General features: G+C 41.0%; 1 protein-coding gene across 1 annotated transcript in view; it reads left to right on the top strand.

The window, feature by feature from the left end:
* Positions 1-4,340: 4,340 nt before the first annotated feature.
* The window catches only part of OBI1 (ORC ubiquitin ligase 1), a 34,028-nt gene continuing 16,777 nt past the window's right edge, over positions 4,341-21,591 (top strand). Inside the window, exons 1-4 of the mRNA XM_037059383.1 lie at positions 4,341-4,501; positions 13,946-14,081; positions 16,456-16,547; positions 19,740-19,988. Coding sequence (XP_036915278.1) covers positions 4,430-4,501; positions 13,946-14,081; positions 16,456-16,547; positions 19,740-19,988 — 549 coding nt within the window. The 5' untranslated portion in view covers positions 4,341-4,429. The remainder of the gene's footprint in view (positions 4,502-13,945; positions 14,082-16,455; positions 16,548-19,739; positions 19,989-21,591) is intronic.

Here is a 21,591-nt window from a genome sequence, read left to right as displayed (position 1 = left end):
AAATAATCATTTCAGGGTGGGCTGGAAGAGTTGTGTCATTTATACAGTGGCTCAGTAATAGTACAGTGACTGGCGCATCATTGGTAGTCAATAAGATATCTGTTGAAAGGCCCTAACTGGTGTGGCTCAGTGGGATGGGCGTTGTCCTGCAGACCGAAATGTCGCCAACCCAGTCGTTCGCTGGTTGGGGCACAGGCCTGGGTTGTGCGGGCTGAGTGTCTGGTTGGGGGCATGCCAGGGGTAAGCGATCAATGTTTCCCATCCATGTTTCTCTCCCTTTCCTTCTCCCTCTCTTCCCCTCTCTCTAAACATTCATAAATGCAATCTTTAAAAATTATACTTGTTGAAAGAGTAAATGCAGGCAGGGACCTTGTCTTATAGCTATATACTCAGACCAGTGTCTGAGCCCATAAAAATTATATTTTGGTGGAATAACTTATAACTAGTTACGCGTGTTTATTTCTTCTGCAACCCTGACCTTGTGATTACACACAAACTTGATGTGTGGATTCCATATTAAAACCTCAGCTGTTCCTTAAGGGATCAGGATTTGGTTCCAAGACAGTGTAGCATAGCTTTTCTACTAGAATGTAAGCTCCATGGGACCGAACTTTGATTTACTTGTTTTTTAATGTCTTCAATAAAAATACATTGAGTCAATGAATGCTCATTTCCAGCAGCCTATTCTAAAAAAAAAAAGTGCAAGGAAAAGCCGAGTTCCTCGGCTGTAATAACAAACGTACCATCAGACCTTTTTAGTTCATTTCCAGCTGGTGAGAAAATGGTACCATGTGAAGAAGACATCCATGCAACTGGGCCAGCACCTCTGATTAATTTTTAATCCAACTTTTATGAGTTTTCTCAGTGTTAACCACAATCCAAGTGGGGGTGTATACATTTAAAACAAAACAAAATGAAAAGATTGTCTTTCAGGAATGAAAAATAAATGTAACTTGAAATCAATATTTATGAAGTTGTGATTAATTGACTGATGACCAAATGATTGCAAAACGTCTGTCTAAACAACTACTCAAATTTATTAGCTTTGATCAAAAAAATTAAAAAACAATCTGAACTGGGTCAATGAAAGAATAATGCATTCCTAATCAATTTTTAATAGCACTTAAGATTTTGTATTTTTTTAAACTTGCTTTTAAATAATTTATCATAAAAATGATTCTGATTTAAACAAGGGGTAAAAGGTGTTCCATAGCTATGGGATGGTTTTCTTAGAAAAGAAATTCAATTATGACTGACTTTTTATTACTGAATTACTTTATTAATAATAATACATCTTGCACTTAACACAAAGGCATTGGGCCAACAATCCCAGAGTGTCCCAAACAGACCTAGGATGTCGCTCCAATACGAACGTTACCTGGTGGTTTACCTTATCTGTGCCTCACCTTCCTCACCTATGATAGAAAAGACCTCCATGAAAAACCCCAGGATCATTTCTGGTTCTAGAAGTTTATGATTCCAAGGACTTAGGAGGTTTAGCCTGTCCCCCATGTGGTGTCTGATAGAACTCCTCAGGTCACAGGACTCGCCCTAGGCTGCTAAAGCTTTGAGAAAGTGACAAAGCAGAAAGTCAGGGAGACATAATCTTTGTTTTCCTGTTAGAGTAATGGCAACATTATTTAACAATTTTGGTCAAATAGTGACTATTTATAACATTATTTGTTAAAAAGGGGGGGGGGATCCTTTTCACAGAGCAGAGGGAAGACATAGTGTTCAGCCTTCAACCACCTGCATTATTAAAAGCAAAGCCTGGGAATGGGCCTGGAATCAATCTGGACCTGGATGGAGTCCTAATCAGCTAGTATTGCTAACAATATTATTTAGATGTGTGTATATGCGTGTGTACTCACCCACAAAGCATTAGTAAGCAACAGATGTATGATACTATTTGTGCTTATGCATACAGTGATATATGAATTAAAATGTTTGTAAGGGTATGCTCTAGAATATTAATAGTGATTACCACACAGAATGGAGAAGAGAAGCATGAGTGTAGAGGAACTTCTACTTATTATTTTATACATGATTGGGCAGCTTAATTTTCATAAGGGGGGCCTTATTATTTTTATACTTAGCAAAAACAAATAGTCTTCCACTCTGAAGTGAAAAACAAGGAAAGGCAATATTTAAAAGAGCCTGGGCCTATTGAAGGAAAGTAGTTTGTAGCTAAAGAAAATTTAGTTTGTGAAATAGTCACTTAATACAAGATTCTGGATAAATCAGATACAATCCCTGACCTCAAGAAACAGAAAGTTCGTTGTGGGGGCCAACACATAAACAACCCACTATAATGCAATGTGATCAGCACAGAAATAGACACATGGACAGAGCATTAAACAGTACTGAGAAGATGTACCGATGATAGCAAATGTGGAAAGAGATGTTGGAAACACTCTAGAGTTGTCACATTCTACCTAAAATGTAGGTTGTGTTTTTTAAAGTCTATCTGTGTGACTGAGTGTTAACACCAATCACCAGGATGATTAGCAAGAAATGAACTAGTCCCAGCAGCAATGAAAAGGTCTTTTTTCAAAAATATGTCTTCGACACATCTTCCTGCTACACTGTTTCCAGGGATGGATGCCACAGGCAGAACATTCTCAGTTCTACATCCCACTCAGAGAGTGGGAATGGCAGGTCCTGAAATACCACCTTAGGGGTCAGAAAGGTGAGAACAGGGAATGGGCAGGATGAGAACGTAGAAGAACACAACAATAGGGGGAAAGGAACACAGTAAGAGGGGAAAACTTTAATGGCCTTGGGTAATGGTCTGGAGCTTTCTCACTCTGAAGCCTGAGGTCTGAAGCCAGGAATGTGCAAGATGCATTAGTAAGCATGTGGCTTCTAGTCCCCATATGAATGTGACTTCAAACAGCCAGGAAATAGCCAAACCAAATGACTTTCATGCAGGAACTGCGAAAAAGTGACTATTACACAGACGATCAATATGACTTTTTTGTCCAGTTCTCTAATTCCAAGCACGTGATAAACTCCCATACCTAGAAAATGAAGTTCCTGAGATGGTTGGAAGAATTCTCACTGTCACCCATGAGCATGTGTTGAACTGGACTTGGGCTTCTTCAAGTTAACTCTTATCTGCTCCAATATCATTACTGTCTGTTCCTTTTATAGACCTGATAGTAGGCATACACCGACATCATTTAATACACACTTTCACACACGTTTTACCAATGAGGAAGCTAAGAGGCAGAGGTTAAATAAATCCTCTGAAGCCAGGAGAACCAAGAAATTGTCCCCACAAGGATTTTCACCCGCTTTTAACCACGAAGCTGCTGCTTGTGATTTATATTGCATCTTTCCCCGAAAGATTAGTAAATGCAATTCCATTGGTTTTGTTTCTAAATTCCCTTCCTCGTTGATTCAATTTGCATAAATTGATCACACTGGCTCTTCCTCACTCGGAGCTGCAGTTCAGTTTCAAATGTGTTAGACTCAAGATTCATTTAGGAACTTGCGGAGTTTTTCACTTTCGCCTGAAGGAAATGGAAACAACCTCCCAGCATTCTCCTTCGGAGTTCAACAGCACTGGGGCACGTTGCATCTCCAACCGCGCACCTGAAATGAAGTCTTGGAAACGCTTCGAACTCCAGCGCGTTAGGGGAGTGAGGGTGGTTCACCCTCTCCACAGACTTTCTCACCTGCGGATGCAAATAAGCGTCTGCGTCTCAGACCCTTCAACCTCATTTTAGGTAGAAACCCCACAGGGGCCAGCCGTGAAAGCGCGTCTTCGAGGAAGCTGAGATTAAATAGATCCGCAACGTTTCAGAAACAGATACAGAGACAGTCGCAGTTCGTTGCTTTTCAGTTACATTGCATCGTCTACGAGTACAAAGAGAGCTGAGAGTGGCAGAAAGTTTTTTTGGAATATTAAAATGGAGAGATCTTTTCTCGTTTTGTCTGCACTGACTGCTTGCTGACTTGAGTAGGGTTTTATCTTTAAACAGAAAACTCTCCCCCACCCCACCATTCGGGAAAGATGGGGAGATTTAAAATTGCCTTTACTTATTTCTTCTCCTCTCCCCACTATGACTTTTCCATCTAAACTTTCAAGATCCTCGATCCCCCAGGGATCGAGGGGGTAGTAAACTGCCTTCCCCTCCATTCTCACAAATATTGAAGCTTCAAGCTTCCGAACGGGGGGGGGGAGTTGTTTTGTTTTGTTTTGTTTTGTTTTGTTTTGTTTTGTTTTGTTTTGTTTTAAGTGAAAGGGATGAAGGAAGGAAGAGAAAAGCCTGGGCGCGCGCACGCCTCCCGAGCGCGTTTTCGTTTCCCGTCCCGGCGGGCCGTGGCCCTGCCGGGCCGCCGTAGCCGGCCTCGTACCGCCCCAGTCGCTGCGAGGCTCCGCGGGCGGCGGGACTTCCGTGTTGGCGGGATTCTGAACGCTGCCATGGCTCACACCGTGCAGAACGTTACATTGTCGCTCACTCTGCCCATCACGTGCCACATTTGCTTGGGGAAGGTAATGGGTGATTCCGGGCACAGCTGCTGAACGGGGTCGGGTGTGAAGTCGCCCGCTGGAGTCCAGGGCGGTCTCCGCGTGTAGCGGCGAGACGGGTGAAGACGCCCACCCGGTTCTCCGGCGTTGGGAGGCTGCGTCCTGGGGGACCGAGGGAGCGCACGATGATTGATGGGTTCATCCGTGCACCTTTCGGAGGGGGTGACGGCGGCCTGGGGTCTGAAAGAAGGGCGGCGAGGCGGCCCTGCCACTCCGGCGGCCTCACCCGGCCGAGGCCGGCGTGGACGGGGGCTTGGTCATTAAAGGATCGCAGCAACGTTGTCCGCCCCCCGTGAAAGCCCCGTATCGCGCGTGGTGAAGTCAATGAAAGCACATTTCCTGGAGACCCCGCTTGAGATTTCTTCGTCCCCTGCACAGCTAGAGTGTTCGTGTTCGCGTTCGCGGCCCTGCAGTGCTTTTCCATTTCCAAAATCATTCTCCTTTGCCTTGAGTTCCTTTTGCTCTAGGTTCAGCATTAGAAAAGCGAAAAGCACGTGCCGCTGAATGGTGTTTAGAATGAGAGATATGGCCTTTAATTCCAAGAACAGATCTGTCTCGAGACAGAATCCCCTCTCTTTGTGATGCAAGAGGTGAAGCCTAAAGCTTGAAATGAGGTGGAGAAAGTAGTTCTGCCTTCGACCTTGGCCAAAAGGCCGAGAAGCAATAGAAAAAGCAGCTCTGAATTCGATCTGGAGTTTTAAATATTCTGATGCATTTGTCTCCACTTTCTTTTCCGTTTGTGTCTCTCATTCGTTTTTTACAATAGCATTTCTTCTCCGTCTAGATCCAGAAGAGAGAAGATTCTGTGAACAATTAATTTTTCCCCCCACTCTGAACTGTTGTCACCTGTGTGGGGTGTGTTCACCCCAGATTTAGGCTGCTTCTACAGCCACAGGTTTAGATTTAAGAAATACAAACTTCAGCCCTGGCTGGTGTGGCTCAGTGGATTGAGCTCGAGCCTGCGATCCACACGATCGCGGTTCGATTCCCAGTCAGGGCACATGCCTGGGTTGCAGGCCAGTTCCCAGCAAGGGACTCACGAGAAGCAACCATACATTGATATCTCTCTCCTTCTCTCCTTCCCTTCCTCTCCAAAGATAAATAAATAAAAAAAGGAATATAAACTTCATAGAGCAAGTATTTGTGTGCGGGCCAATATGATCGACTGCGTTAGGTGTTTGGAGTTCTGTGTGAATTTACTAAATTCAGGAAATAGTAGGAAGTCAGACTTGGGAGAAGTTAATAACTCTTGATGCCAATCGGTGAGATGCCAACAAAGTAGCAAATGTGATGTGAGAACATACAGGTGGGGGGTAGCTTGATCACTTCTGACTGGAGAGATGAAGGATGCTGTCTTGGAGGGTGGTACTTGAACTGGCGGTTGCTACCACTGTCTAGTATGTGGCTGGGAGGAGGAGGAGGAGGAGGAGGAGGGGATGTTTTGTTTGAGTCTACATTTGGCCCTTAACGTGAAATCCCCACAAAGATGTGTTAAATTCTGAGTGAATTTCCTCCAACAGTAGCCTTAAAGGCTGATAAAAAGGATCCTTGGGAAATACTTTTTAACTGGCCTTAACTGTATAGTTGTATCTACTTTCCATTAGTTAATCGGTTGTCTTTTGCTATTGTATTGAAAATGTGTTCTGTCTGGTTGATTTTCCCATACCTATGTATTTTGTGTGTTTAACAAAACTTAGGCTTAATGGAATATAGTGACTTGAAGATTACAGGATGCTTTTGTATGTGTTTAATTACTTCATTTACACATCTCACCAGGGCTGTGACAGGGAGTGGGCAGGTTTCCCCATTTTTGAAAGAAGAAAACTAAGGCTTAGAGTCTCTGAACCTCTATTGCTGATGCTTATCTTCAGTACCTTCTTAAAAACTCACTTTAGCTCAACCAGGATGGCAGACACTTTTGGTATCTCTTATTTCCCTGTATTAGTTAAGCTTTATTCTAAAATTAAATCTGATAATAAAAGATTGACGATTTGTAAATAGGCATTTTTCTCCTGTCTTATGGAAGCAGAAAAGTGTGGTAATTTTAGGCCTGAGTTCTATGTTCAGACTGCATGAGTTCCAATCTAGGCCCTTCTACTTACTAGTTATATGACCTTATATAGAACAAGTTGCTTAATCTTTTTCAGAGCAGTTACCTATAAAAGGGGAATGATAATAGTATCAACACCCATCCTTGTGGTTATCAGGATGGGTGATAACCACATAGATACAGCAATCCGTGTGCCGTGTTTAGCATAAAATCTGGCACATAATACTATTCAACAAATGAATAGTATTCCACTGTGGGCGTGGAGGCAGGCCATCAGACTGAGGAAACCAGCCTTTTCTAGCAACTGTTCTTCCCAGGTGCTTTGTGAGGCCAGTGCACTCACTAGATAAAGTTTTGCATTCCCAGCAGAGTGGGACCTGATTGTCCTGGAAATGGCCACAGTTCCCAGGGGTTTTCAGGGGGTTTTAACTGGGTCCGTATGACTTTTGCCTTTTGCAGAGCTGAAACATGTCTCATCTGCTTTTGCTCCTCTCCGCCCCACAGACACCTCCATTTATGGGGTTCGGGAGATGACATGCCTGCAGTAGCACCAGGTTCCCAGTGCCACTTCACCTTCCCCGACACAGCATGTCCGCTGCCTCTGAGATCTGCCTTCACGTGCCTCTTCCAGGTCATCATTCTGGTGCTGCCCTTATCATCTGTCCCAAAATCTCAGCATCAGCAATCTTCTCTTTTGTTCCACAGAATGAAGGGGCCATTATTTCTGGAGTGTCACTGTGGGGGGAAAGGTACATAGTGCTTTAAAGGAGATGGGGGTGTGGTAGACCTTAAATGTGAAGAAATAATATAGATGCTGATTGGGGTGAGGGGGTAGGGAAGAATGGGAGGAAGGTAGTAGGGATAGTCTAAGTATGCAGATGGTTAATACTTTGTCTTTTGAATGCAAATGTAGTATTCAAATATAGGAAAGTTTAGACAACTTGCACGTCTGCCTCAGTTTTAAAGGTGGATTCTCTGGGCCTCAAATGTTTAGTAGCCTTGCCAGTGTTGTAAGTAAGAGCTCTGTGTGGCCAGAAGAAGTTAAGTGCACAGCCTGTGCGATGATTCATGTATAACATTTTTCTTGCCTATTTCTCCTTAATTTTTTTCTCATATGTTGAGAAAAACATATGAACACATTTGTATTCAGGAATGATCTGAAATCATCTGGCCCAAAATATGTGTTTGGTGACATTTTGATCCTGCCACTAGAATGCTGTAAACCAGTTTAATCTCAGATAATGCCAAATATTTATCTCTTCAGTTAAGATTCAAGCAGTGAAACCAAATTGTTGTTGCATGTAGTACTTTTCTGCCCATCTTTCTGTTTTGCCACGAGTGACAGCTAAACATGACCCACAATCAGTTTTATTAAAATAGGAAAAGTTACAGGTTTGTAGGGTTAATCATTCTGCACCTGGGGCTGTCCCCTGCATAAGCCCACTCCAGTGGGAGAGCCCACTTTCACATCTTGCTCTGTTTTCTTCTCCTCCTCACTAGCCTCAGGGGCATGACCCTAAGACACCACTTCCACATGCTTACTCCACAGGAGTTTGGAATTGCACATGTCACTTACCCTTGCCATTGTCATCTTGCATTTTTTATTTCATAAGAGTACTGTTTTATTGGCAAAGATCTCATTTGAGATTAAATTAGATACAGAATCTAATAACAGGCAAATTATGACCTTATGTAACCTGGGAAGGTCTTATTAAAGAACTTTATGTGTGTGTTTTGGTGTTGTACTTAGCAGGATCTGATTGAGGAAGAAGAGTGGACAGGCATTGAGAGAGGGAATAGATTCTTTGTATTTTGCTCCTGTAGGTTACAGTCAACTGAGTAATCTGTACTATAATTTGGTTTAGTACTTCTTTCTCCTATATAGGTTTCTATACTCCTAAGCCAAATTTATCATCTGATAAGTACTTGATCCAAAGAAATGAATTAGTCACCTGTTTCAAAGACCCAACACAGTGACAGGGACAGTACCAGATATTGAACACTGAAAACGATTCTCCTGTAGATGACATTGCCAGTGGCTCTCAGTAGACAGAGTCAAGTAGTCTGCCTGCTTGTTCTTGTGTATCATTTTGACAGATTAAATGGAAAGATTAAACTTCCATTTTCTCAGTTTCACAGTGGCCATTGACTTTTTGCTCCTTGAAATGCATTTCGGAGCATTATCTCAGGCTTTCATTTTAATATATCCAAATTGACTTTTGTTTTAGAGTGTGTGAGGCATTGTGTCAGGTGCTGTAGACGAATACAAAGATAAACAGGACACTGTTGCTGCCCCCAAGGATCCTGAAATCTAATCCTGAAGGCTGCGTGTAAACACTGTCCTCAGTACAGCACAGCACAGGAAGAACTGCCCATTAAATCAGTGCATCAGGAGCACCCCTATGAGGATCAGACAGAGACCCGGCACTTCTGTGAAGGATTAGTGAAGGCCTGACACAGGAGATAGCATTTCATTTTCATCTTCAAAGGTGGAAGGGATTTTATTTTGATTGGGGAAGCTGGAGCCCAGCAGGATAGAGCAAGGTGAGAAATGAGAGCACAGTAAGCTGAGGGAGGGGTGTAGAAGGGGACTAAATGGTGATAAACAGGGAGCCTCTGCTATTGGTAAGCTTTTCGGTGAGCATCAGGTTGACCTGTGTGGTTGAATTGCAGGTTATGGTAAGTATTGAAATAGCAGATCAAGGGAAATAGTTATTTAAGAACCAGATTATGTTGCTCTTGAATGCTATCCTTAAAACTGAAGGGCAACTCCAGAGTTACAGTTTTTACCTTCAGTCATAGTTGATAGGCTTAAGTGATTAATGTATGTGGGAATCGGTTATTCCAGGAACTGGAATGCATGACCTCTGTGACTCAAGGTAACAAGCAATTCAACCTTTGTGCTCTAGGAGATCTGCAAGAGATGAAGATGGGATGGAGATGGTTTGTGAGCCATTGTGCTCCAGGGAGGGAAGTCTCAGAGTCAGAAAAAGAATTGTTGATCAGCAGATACAGAAATACTAGGAAAATTTAGACAGTACAGGACTCTTATCTGATTAACCTTTTCCCAAACCCCTTACTACCCTTTCCTTCTCCCTATAGAAAAAAGATTTTAAGCAACACCTGAATGGAAAGTGTACTAGGTTAAACTATAGTTTTCAGAGGCAGAAACTGATGGCCCTTGTAACTAAAGGGCTTAACTGAGGTCCAGCAACTCAGTAAGTGGCAGACTGGAGTTGGCCCCAGGTTTATTTCTCCATGCTTACCCTCTGCCACTTTGTGAGGTCCACTTACAAAGAATTCTTGGAAGTTGTTGCCATAGAAGATATGTTAACACCACATGATGTGTGAGATTAAGAAAGAAATAGAACAATGTCAGATAAGATGACCAAAGACAGCACATTAGAGAAAGCAGCTGCACCACCTTCAGGGTTTTGACTACAAGCATTTGAGTCTGTGATCCTCTTCCCATCATACCTCCTCTCTAGCAATATGCCAGCCCTACCCAGGCCTGTCCGTGGACTCGGTGACTCTCTCACGCTTTCACTGGCATTACTATTCAAGTAGTCATTTCCCTCATTAGCCATGGTCATTTATTATTATCAGTTCCTTGTCTCTCTTCCTCCTTGGCAAAACTGCTACTCTTACTTTCCGTCTGAACCCGAGTGGCTAAAAGTTGGTAAGAAAAATACACACCTAATGTTAATGGGTCTTTACATTCAAAACCACAGACCTCAAATTGGAACTCAGCAGTGCTTGGCAGTCCCTCTCCATGTCCCTAGGACGTGTACTTTCTCACTGTTTAAGGTAGCTGCTTGCTTCTCCCATTTTCTCAAGTTGATTTCTTTCTCTGCTTCTCACTTTCGGCCGGTAACCTCACCTCATATTTTGTGATAAAGTATAAGCAATTAGAACGGTTGCAACATGAGTCTCTAATCTTTCTATCAACAGATCTCCCACCGCCTTTGTGTTCTCAGACCCTCAGTCTTCCTTTGTGTTACTTCCTCAGTGGAAGACAGTCTCGCTCCTGATTTTGTGAACCACCCCCCCCCCCTTGTGCTTTAGATCTCATTCTCTTTACCTCTTGGGATTTGGCTGTGTGTGGCTCAGACCCCTCCCCCACAGGTAAAGGAGGGGCTCAGTCCACGAAGACGGCCCTTCACTTCAGAAGCTAGTCTCAAGTGCAGTTTGGTACTGGTACTTCTGGCTGGCTGACCCTAAGTCAGAGGTTCCAACAGCCCCCTCCATGGGTTTGATTAATTTGTTAGAACAGCTCATAACACTCAAGAAAACCCATTTACCCAGTGGATTATCTGTTTATTACAAGGGGTATTAAAGGATATGAGTCAACAGCCAGGTGAAGAGATAAATAGGGTGAAGTCTCAAAGGAATTTCTGTCCTGTTGGAACTTGGGGCCCGTCATCATGTCATGAGGAAGCGCTCTGGTGCTCTGAAAAAGGGCTGCCAAGCTGTCCTGTGTTTTGTTTTTAATTTTAATTTGTTGGGGTGATACTGGTTAATAAAATTATAAAGTTATGTCGGTTGCAGGTGCACAGTTCTATACATCATCTGTGTATCATACTGTGTGTTCATCACCCCAAGTCAAGTCTCCTTCCATCTGTCCTTTTGGGTTTTTATGGAGGTGTCTTTACTAGTTATGACTGAGCAAGTCATTGGCCATTGTCGACTGATCAGTCTCAAGCCTTTCTCCCCCCTTTGGAAATCGGAGATAAGACTGAAAGTTCCAATCCTCTAACCTCAAAGTTGGCTTCTACTGGCAGCCAGCCCCCAACTTGAAACATGGAACAGACTGACAGCTGTCAGGGGAAAGGGAAACTGGTTGGAAGAAGCTGAAGGGATTAATTAGCATGAGAACGTATATGCGTAACCCATAGACACAGGCAACAGTGTGGTGATGGCCGGGGGGAAGTGGGGCAAGGGAGGGCTGGGTGAAGGTGGGCAAAGGGGGAAAAATGGGGACAGGTGTAATAGTGTCATCAACCAAAATAATGTTAAAAAGAACGTCACCTCGTTGCCATGGCCACTCAGTTGGTTAGAGCGGTATCCCTACACCAAGGTTGCAGGTTTGATCCCCAGTCACGGCATATGCAGGAATCAACCAATGAATACATAAATAAGTGGAACAACAAATTGGTGTTTCTCTCTGTCTCTTCTGCACCTCTCTATTTAAAAAAAAAGTCACTTCATTAACATAATAAGAGACACCATTATTGCTCTCATCACTTAGAAAATTCTTTGAGGTTTGGGAGCTGTGAGCCAGGAACTAGGGATAAAGACCAAATGCCTGAAACATGTATTTAGATTATCCCAATGACAAAATATATAGCTGATAAATCACAACACCATGCTTCCAGGTAAGCAGCGACTCCTTGCTGTTGGTAGAGGACTTTGGAAGAAGAGTTTGAGTACTTTATGGTCATTTATTTTAATTAGTCTAATCAATCAGTTGAGCTGACAGAAGTGGAATTGGTTTCTCCGAGAAGAAACTTAAATCCATGCTGAATTACCTTCTCTGTTTAGATTTCTTCTGCTAGTGTTCATGGTCAAGGGAACATCTACATTTTGGAAGCCAAACTAAGACCAGTGAGCACTTGGTAGTGAGACTTCAACTCACACTTGTCTGGCGTGGATCACTGTACACACCTCAGTGATTTCTTTGAGGGTAGGGACCCCTTTAAAATGAACACTTGTCTTCTGAGTATTTACACACTGAGGTGGACAAGCTTTTTCTCTGCAGAGAGTGGTTTGTGGTGGTTCTGTCTCTTCTTTCTTCCTCTGCTTCCCCTTGATCTTCCAGTCCCAGATGCAGAAGGACTCTGCAATAGTATTGGTACTATTAAAATAGAAAGATATTGAGCCCTGACTGATGTAGCTCAGTGGATTGAGTACAGGCCTGCGAACCCAAGGATCGCAGTTTGATTCCCAGTCAGGGCACTTGCCTGGGTTGCAGGCCAGTTCCCAGCAGGGGACACAAGAGAGGCAACCATACATTGATGTTTCTCTCCCTCTCTCCTTCCCCTCTAAAGATAAATAAATAAAATCTTAAAAAAAGATAAAACAGAAAGATATTGAAAATGGCTATGAAGTGTTTTGAGTCCCACAGGAAAAGTACCATGTAAATCAAATGAAGGCCTAAGCATTTCTTGTTTTTCTTGTTAAATGTGTGCTGTTTGAAGAACATTAAGTCATTATTCCCTCTGTCAAGTTCCCCAACTTGAATTGAATATTAAATATTGTCTTAGTAGGAATTACTTCATTCACCAAACTTTCACTGAGTACCTACTGTGTCCTAAGCTGTCTTCTGGGCACCAGGGATTTAGGAATGACTGAAACTAGGGAAGCTCTTGTGTCCATGGAGCCTCCATCCTAATAAGGGAGACAGACAACATGTATGTGCATGAATACATTGTACCAGGTAGAAAACCAAAGCAGTTCCCCTCTTCTGTTTTCCCTCTGGAGAGAGAGAAAATGAATACGTGAACAACCAAAGTACAATGTCAGGTAAAAACTAAAGCAACTTCTCTCTTCAGTTCCTCTGATTAAACAGCTAAACACAGTCAAAACACCTAGTTAACCCTGAGCTAGCCACCTACGTTTCTCACACCCGGGTTTTCTTGTTTGTGAAGTATATTTGCTCTGTTTGCTTCACAGAGTTATTTAAAAACAAACCAAACCGAAACAGAAAAAGCATGTGAAAGTCCTTTGTAAAATATATGACTGTATAAATGTTCATTATTACTACTATTTGTACTTGTGTTAATGGAGTCAGAGATTTGTGCGTGAAATACATTTCAGCATTGTGTGCTGTTTAGATTATGTGCCGCTGAGAGTGGTACCCATGGCTTTGAGGGTTGTTTCCTGCCTGTTTGGTCTGGGAGACTTTCTAGTAAGATGTCAATACTTAATTGTCAGTTGCTGCTGCTCTGTAATACGGTAGAATCAGTTGAGGGAGGGATTCAAATATTAGATGAGTGCTTGGATTAAATGATATTTAAAGATCATTCTGTTTCTCTCTTCATAATTCTAAAATAGAAGAGTTGAATATGTCCCAGCTTTAGCGGAACAAAATGTCTTTTTTTTTTTTGAACATAAAAGTGGTTAGGAACAGTAAAACCATTTCATAATGCAGGGTGGGGCAAAAGTAGGTTTACAGTTGTGAGTACATGAAGCATAGTTTATTCCTGTGTTGTTATATATTATTATATTCTCAGTATGAATGACTGTAAACCTACCTGCGCCCTACCCCACATGTCCACACTTTTAGTGTCTGTGCGGAACCTGTTGGGATTCTGACTGTGACCGTTGCCTAGTATTAAAAGTATTGTTTTTTTTTAAAGGTACGCCAGCCTGTCATATGCATCAACAACCATGTATTTTGTTCAGTTTGTATCGATTTGTGGTTGAAGAACAACAGCCAGTGTCCAGCTTGCAGAGTCCCCATCACGCCTGAAAATCCTTGCAAAGAGATTATTGGTAAGGGCCTATTTTATAAACACAAAGAAATAGATCTGAAACAATCTCTAAGGAGTGTATGTTTGGAGGAAGACTGAAATGGACAGTGTTCAGTGATGTTATTTTTACCAGCATCATACCGGATGGATTGGTCATTTGTATAATCTGTCAGTGGAGCGTTTGAGGAACTCGGGGCCTTATGGGAAGTCTTAGCGCTTCCTGGAACTTACATTCTGGTAGGGGTTGTGCATGTGGACCAAAATATTACTGGTTTAAAGCAGCAGATGCTAACGGCAAAGGAAAGGCCCAGAGTGTTCAGGCAAGAAAGTTCACCCAGCAACATCATCAAGAAAGGTTTCATCAAGCACGTGGACTTTAAGTTGGAGGTTTAAGGATGGATGAAATTTCAACTGCTAGAGAGCAGGGAGGGCTTTTTAGGCAGAGGGAATGGGGGTAGCATAAACTAATGTTTAGAGGTAGGAACACAAAAAGCATGTTCTTGGAAATTATCACTAGGGTAGTTTGGGTATGACTACTAAAATAAGACTGAAAAGGTAGGTTGATTTTTCAGTGCAGAGAATCTTGAGTGACAAATTAGGTCTGGGACTTGCTCTTTGATGAGAAGGATGAGGTGGGCATGGTGGTTTTGAGTAAGGAAGTTGCATGATCCAAAACGTGCTCGAGGAACATTGCTGGGTGAACCTATATAGGGGTTGGGCTGCAGTGGAGAGATAGCATGTGATAGGAAGGTTCTTGCCCAGGTGAGAGAGAATGTGAGAGTGGATTAAGGGTAAAAAAGGAACATCTAGTACCGTGATAATGTAGGTAAGGGGGGGAATAAAACTTAAACTAGAAAATCATTGAAAAATAAAATATTTAAAGAGTTTTTTTCATGGTGGATTTTTATTCTGCATTTCTCTTAGATCACAAAAATTAAAATAATCTTTATTTGTTTTTGATTTGGGAAAAATTGAAAATGAATCTGTCAATAGCTGTGTATAGGAAACACTTTTCAGAAAACTGAAGAGGTTACTGCGTTAGTCCCAAATGAGTGCAAATGGATTTAAATAAGACTTTGGCAGTGGAAGGAAGATACATGCTAGGATGAAAGGACTGGTGGGGCTTCGGAAACAAGAGATGTGAAGGAGAAGTCAGAGATGGCTCCTGGTTCTTCCTTGGGTGCCTGGTAGGGGAGTATTTCTCTGCTGTGCTGCTTGCTGTAGTGCTGGCCCCTCTGCCTCTAGTTTTGTCCCTGGACTGAATGTCTTCTCTTGCAAAATAAAAGATTAGATCAGCGATTTTCAGCTGGTGCGCCACAAGAATTTTTAAAGTATGTGATACCTAAAATATGCGAAAAGAGTCAGGGGCACTGACCTCTTTCCCCTTAGATCGCCCAGTTGAAAAAATGACAACAGCCAACACAACAATAGCCGTCCAGTGTGAATGGATCAAAATTATACCTGTTTTTTCTTTTGTCAGATCAGCAAAAAATACTGCTTTTGGTATACTGCAGAATTTTAGTAATTAGTTTATGTGTGCCATGAGATGAAAAAGGTTGAAAATTGCTGGGTTAGAATACTGAAAGAATTTGAGTGTATTTTTTTCTGGCATCTTCTTTTCACATCCCTTCTTCTGCCTTCATTCATTCACTCACTCATTCATTCATATCTAAATGATGTGCCATAAATTCTTTCGGTATAAAATCGTTCATCTCTCCTTGCACTTGGATAGAACAGAGCATCTGTAAAGTGCCTGTGCTACCACGATGCTAAGAAGGCCGCCAGAGCGTCAGGGCAGAGCTCTCAGGAAGAATCCGTGACTGGCACACAGTGATGCTGTGACCCGTAGTCTGTGGTGGCTCGGTTGTTACACTCGGTGATGGCCACCTGGATCTTTTCAGTGTGTTACCAGTAACTAGCTGTGTTTGAATGAATAAATTGATTGTAATAAAGTATATCGTAATATGTACGTATTATATGTTATCATATATGGACAATATATATTTGATAATTATGAAAATGTAGATGCATTATTTATATAATATATTGATTAAATATAAATGTAATAGTTGGTTTTAGCATTATTTAAGAATTGTCTGGTATTCAAAATTTGCAGTAGTCCAGTTGTGATAATCAATAAAATACAGCGTTTACCTTTAACAGGTTTACTTAGGTTAGTAAACTCAACATGATATTTTACTCGAAGATATTGGTCATGGTGTTGTTTGATATTTGTCTTTTCTCAGGGTTGAGGTAGAGAAAAGGCTTAGATGGCAGCCCTAAGTGTGTATATAAGTAGAAATTAAGCTGGGAAACCGTATAAAACAGCAAGAAAAAGGTTCGTTTTCATTCTGCCCAAATTAGAATGAAAAGCTAGATTTTTTTCCCCCATGTAGGAGGGACAAGTGAAAGTGAACCTATGCTGAGCCATACCATACGGAAGCACCTTCGGAAAACTAGACTTGAGTTACTCCACAAAGAATATGAGGTAAATAATAATTAAAATTGAAAGTGATGATAACATTGAATTCAAGGTAAAATTGAGTTATCTCAGTCTGAACTTCTTAGATTAAACATTCAGTGAAATCGTATTTAAATGTTAATTTAAAAATCTCTTATTTGATACATTTTTTAACCTATTTTAAATAGAGGTAAGGAACAGACAGAAGCCTTTTCTTTTTTCACTTTCCTTTAATTTAAACTCTGTCTTCAGTAGACACATCATTTTGTAATTATTTGCACCCTCAGAAAGTTGGGAGATACCAGAAACCCTCTTTTGCAAGTCAGTCTTCCAGCCCCTAGGAGGCGCTGTGAGTACTCTGGTAAAGTGTGACTGCAGTCTCGTTTTGTTTTTGTTTCCGCTTGTAAATTCGCTGATAACTGTGCAGCTGAGCAGTTCTGGTAATGTAAATGGACCTGTGTCAGCTACCAGCAAAGAGATTTCTGGCCTGAAATATGGTATTTCGTAATTTTTTGCATGTATATAGTGTTTTTTAAATAAAAAAATATTTGTATTTAAGGTGTACAGTGTGCTGTTTTGATACACATGTGTAGTGAAATCATTATGTCAGTCAAGCTAATGAACACGCCGTCTCCTCAGCAGATTCCCAGTGTACAACACATTATCACTAACTATAGTCGTCATGCTGTGTATTGGCTCTCTAAACTTAATTATCCTACATAATTGCAGCATTGTGCCTTTCACCTGTCTCCCCACTTCTCTGACCTTCCCGTTTCCCTTATCTCCCCACCACTGCTTAACTCTCTGCTTCTGTGTGTTTGACTTCTCCGCGTTCCACCTATAAGTGAGGTCATACAGCAGTTTTCTTTCTATGAAGAAAGAAAACTTTAATGTGATAGAATTTTTCCAAATTAGCTTCATGCTTGTGAAATACATCTACTTTTGAATAGTAAACATTAAGCCCAGTTCTTCTATGTCGACTGAAGGGAGGATATTATTTATCTCTTTTTAATACAAAATATCTTCAATGTATAGTCAGAGGTGTCCAACCTTTTGGTGTCTCTGGGTCATGCTGGAGGAAGAGTTGTCTTGGGCAGCACACTAAATATGCGCTTAATGAAAACAAACAAAAATCTCATGATGTTTTAAATAAATTTACGATTTTGTTTTGGGCTGCATTCACAGCCATCCTGGGCTGCGTGCAGGTTGGACACCCCATGAAAACTACTTTAGCTGCTTCAAAAATTTTTTGAAATAAATTGGGGCTTAAAGAAATGACTAAATAAATGTTCATTCAGATATGTGTTTTTCTGCTTATATTTATGTATTCATTAATATACTCAAACAGTGATTTTATCATTTTATAATGCTATTTAACTTGAAATGTATTGTAATTTACAATTGTAAGTAGTACTATGTATGTTAATTCTAAATTGTGTTCTTTTTTTTTTCTTGAGATTTTATTTATTTCAGAAGGGAAGGGAGGGAGAAAGGGAGAGAAACATCAATGCATGGTTGCCACTCACACACCCCCCACTGGGGACCTGGCCCACAACCCAGGCACGTGCCCTGATTGGGAATTGAACCAGTGACCCTTTGGTTCGCGGGCTGGCGCTCAGTCCACTGAGCCACATCAGCCAGGGCTACAATGTATTCTTATATACTTAATATTGGGTTGGCCAAAAAGTCCGTTTAATTTTTTTTTGTAAAATAAAAGATGCATTTTCCATTTTCACTAATAACTTTATTGATTTGGATGTTTTGAGTAGGTCAGCTTTCTCCGGATATTGGCTTCTAGTGGGTAGGGGCCAGGGGAGCTGCTGAACATCTTCCCATGCATGAGACTGCCCCACAGCCCAGAATTACTTGTTTCTGTATGTCAGTAGTACCAAGAAACTTTGCAAACCTTTCGACACAGTCTGTCAGTTACAACACCTTCTCCATATACTGCACAAATCTTTTTTTGCATTTTAGTTGCATTTTTACCCTTCTTAAAATAATAAAGCATAATATGCTGAAAATGTATATTTCCTTCCATCTTCAATATTAAAATGGCTGCACAAAAATTCATCAATTTTGGTAACTTTTATTTTAAATGCACGCTGATATGACAGCTCTCACAATACAATCTTAACAAAATTGTTTCAAATGAAGTTAAAGACAACTAAGCACTCCTAGAGCAATAGTGTGGAAAACAAACAAACAAATTTCTGGCCAACCTGATAAATACTTATCATACTAAGTACTAATCAGATTAATCTTTTTAAAAAAAACACTGGCACATTGAGGTACTTGGAGATTATTTTCTAATTGCAGAATTTCTTATAGTATTAGTTTAAAAAGAACTATGTTATAGATGAATAAATGGTATCACAGGAAAGAATTCTAGCCCAAATGTTTAATGATTGGATTTAAGATAGTAAGCAGTTCTGGATGGGAAGCAGACTGGGAGTAGTCACAGGGCTGCCTGAAGGACAGAATGTGGAAAGGTGAAGGTTAACTACAGGTGTTATTCTGAAATGGAAAGTAGAAGGAAACAGTGTGTGGTTTCAACTCCTACTTTCAGTGTGGAAGTGAAAATATAAATACCAGACAGAACTATAATAGATTACCTTCATCAACACTGTATTTTTAAGCGTCCCTTAGTAGGGAAAGCAATTAAATATGCCTTAGAATTTTGTTCTGAGGAATCAGCTTTCTTGTTGAATTCATGTAACTTTTGTTTCCTGGATATCTTAAATAGAATCAAAGATTTGACCTTTTTTTTTTATTTAAAGAACAAGCTAGCATTGAAATTTTTTTGTTTAATTTTCACCCAAAGATATGTTCATTGATTTTAGAGAGAGAGAAGGGGTGGAGACAGACAGACAGACAGACATTGATGCGAGAAAGACACATCTATCAGTTTCCTCCCATTGTGTGTCTTGCCCGGGGATTGAACCTGCAACCTTCTGGTGTACGAACAGCAGAGCCACCCAACCAGGGCTGTCACTGAATTTAAAGGAGAGCAGTAGGAATAGTGGATTTTATGAATCAAAATACATTGGGAGAACTTCAACTGTTTGTGACTCTCTGCCTACAAAACTATTTTTTGATACATAATGAATCTGTGTACCTACAGAATTTTGAGTATAAAATTAAAGAACACATTGGTCTCAGGTTAGCATATGTATGTGCTTGCTGTTTTATCTACCTAATGGCTCTGGAACCCTTTTTCAGGATGAAATAGATTGTCTGCAGCGAGAGGTAGAAGAGCTTAAGAGTAAAAATCTCAGCCTGGAGTCACAGATCAAGACTATTCTAGATCCTTTAACCTTGGTGCAGAGCAGCCAAAATGAAGACAAAATTCCAGTTGCAGATAATGCAAGTAAAAGTGACCCAGGAACTATAGGAGAGTGGGAGAAAAAACTCAGAACAGCTCATGAAATCTATGAAAAAGTGAAAGATGATGTGGACAAGTTAAAAGAGGTAAGTTGTGATTGTTTTTAAAATTCTAGTATGTGTAGTTTTTTTCTGCATTTTGTATGTTTCTATTGGTGTCTTATTTTCATAAAAAATAAAAACCACCTTTTGCATATAACAAAAAATAAATAAAATTCTATCGTATGTAGTTTTAAAATATTCTATTGTAGTTGTTTTAAAATTCTATACCATTTTGGGAACTCTCAAACGTGTAAATCGCATGTATCTTGACTCATTCATCAGATGCTTGGTGGGGAGAGGACAGAAACCCCTGAATGAGCATTGATAAGCAATAGGAAACCTTTTTCTCCTTAAGTGTCATTAGCTGCCAAGAAATATCAGGTGGTTCCATTTGTGACTATAACTGGAGACTGTAATGCTTCTATATGAGTTTGCATCTTCTTGTAGGAGAGTGACATGCATTTAAAGGATGTGTTTCTATTTCCCTTTGTGGTTTACCTTACCTTGTTTTAAGCTTATGTAAGTGACTGCCCTGTAGGCGTAAAAACAAATACATAGCCATTTCCCTACCTATAAAATGAAAGTCTTGGACCATATTTTTTCTAGTGCTACCATCCTCTGATATTTCAGATTGTAAATAGTTAAAGGCTTAATGGCTAATTCTAAGGCAGCTGATTATAGCTCTCTAGACTACTTTATGCAAAAGAATATTATGCCTTACAAAATGGGCTCATTTTTAAAAGTTATTCTTCCACCTGTTCAGCAAGGTAGAGAAAGCATAGGTGAAAAAGCCAGACCTAGGGTTTTCCAGTGGAGAGAGGAGATGAGATACACGCAGGCCGCCCTAGAGATTAGGATCAGGTGCTGTGGGGCCTTGTTGGCCAAAGGGCCCATCCGTTGGCTTGACTTCCGGTGTATCCGCAGTCGAGTCCGGTTGCGCTGAATGGGGAGATCTCATGGTCCACAGCCACCCCTTCAATCTATGTGCATTTCCTTAAAATACTGTCACTGTGCTGGGTCACCGAAGCCTGCCCCCTAAAATCATTAATGAGCTCCATATGATGGTTAAAAGTATGACCACGTACTCTGTCAAATCTTTGGTGAGGGTAAGTAGCAGAGAAATGTATGTAACTTACTGTAAATACTGAGATATTTTCACCACCGCCCCCCCCCCCCCCAAAGTGCTGATTGGGCTTAGAGAAGGTCCAGGTAAGAGAAAGAAGCACACTTGCTGCTTTTAGAGAATAAAAAGAACTGCAGACATCATTGCACTGAGTTTTTTACAAGTTTAGGGGAAGTGTGTAGTTTCTTCGGTCCTGATGGCCAACGTTAATTAGCAGGACCAGAGGGCGCAGAAGGAAAGCCGCTGGGAAGCTCTGGGTTTACCAGTCTACCAGGTCCCCTTCAACTTCCCTTCTTCTCGAGCCCTCAGTAAGTTTTGTGTGGTTTCCTTTATAATTATTAAACTTGATTTAAGTTTTTGGCAATAAATGTTTCTTAAAGCATGAGGGTTGGGATGAAAACTCTACTCTGGGCTCCTAAGAGTAGGGTGGGGTATGTGAGTACATAAAACACAGTTTTCAGATTTTCTTTGATTTTTTTAAAATGCCACATGTCAAAGTTAATACACAGAGCTACCCTGAGACCT

This window comes from Sturnira hondurensis, unplaced genomic scaffold (assembly GCF_014824575.4).
Source record: "Sturnira hondurensis isolate 20B ecotype Veracruz unplaced genomic scaffold, ASM1482457v3 Scaffold0010812, whole genome shotgun sequence".
NCBI lineage: Eukaryota > Metazoa > Chordata > Mammalia > Chiroptera > Phyllostomidae > Sturnira > Sturnira hondurensis.
The sequence above is the reverse complement of the archived record's forward strand: the minus strand, read 5'-3'. Positions and strand labels throughout refer to the sequence as shown.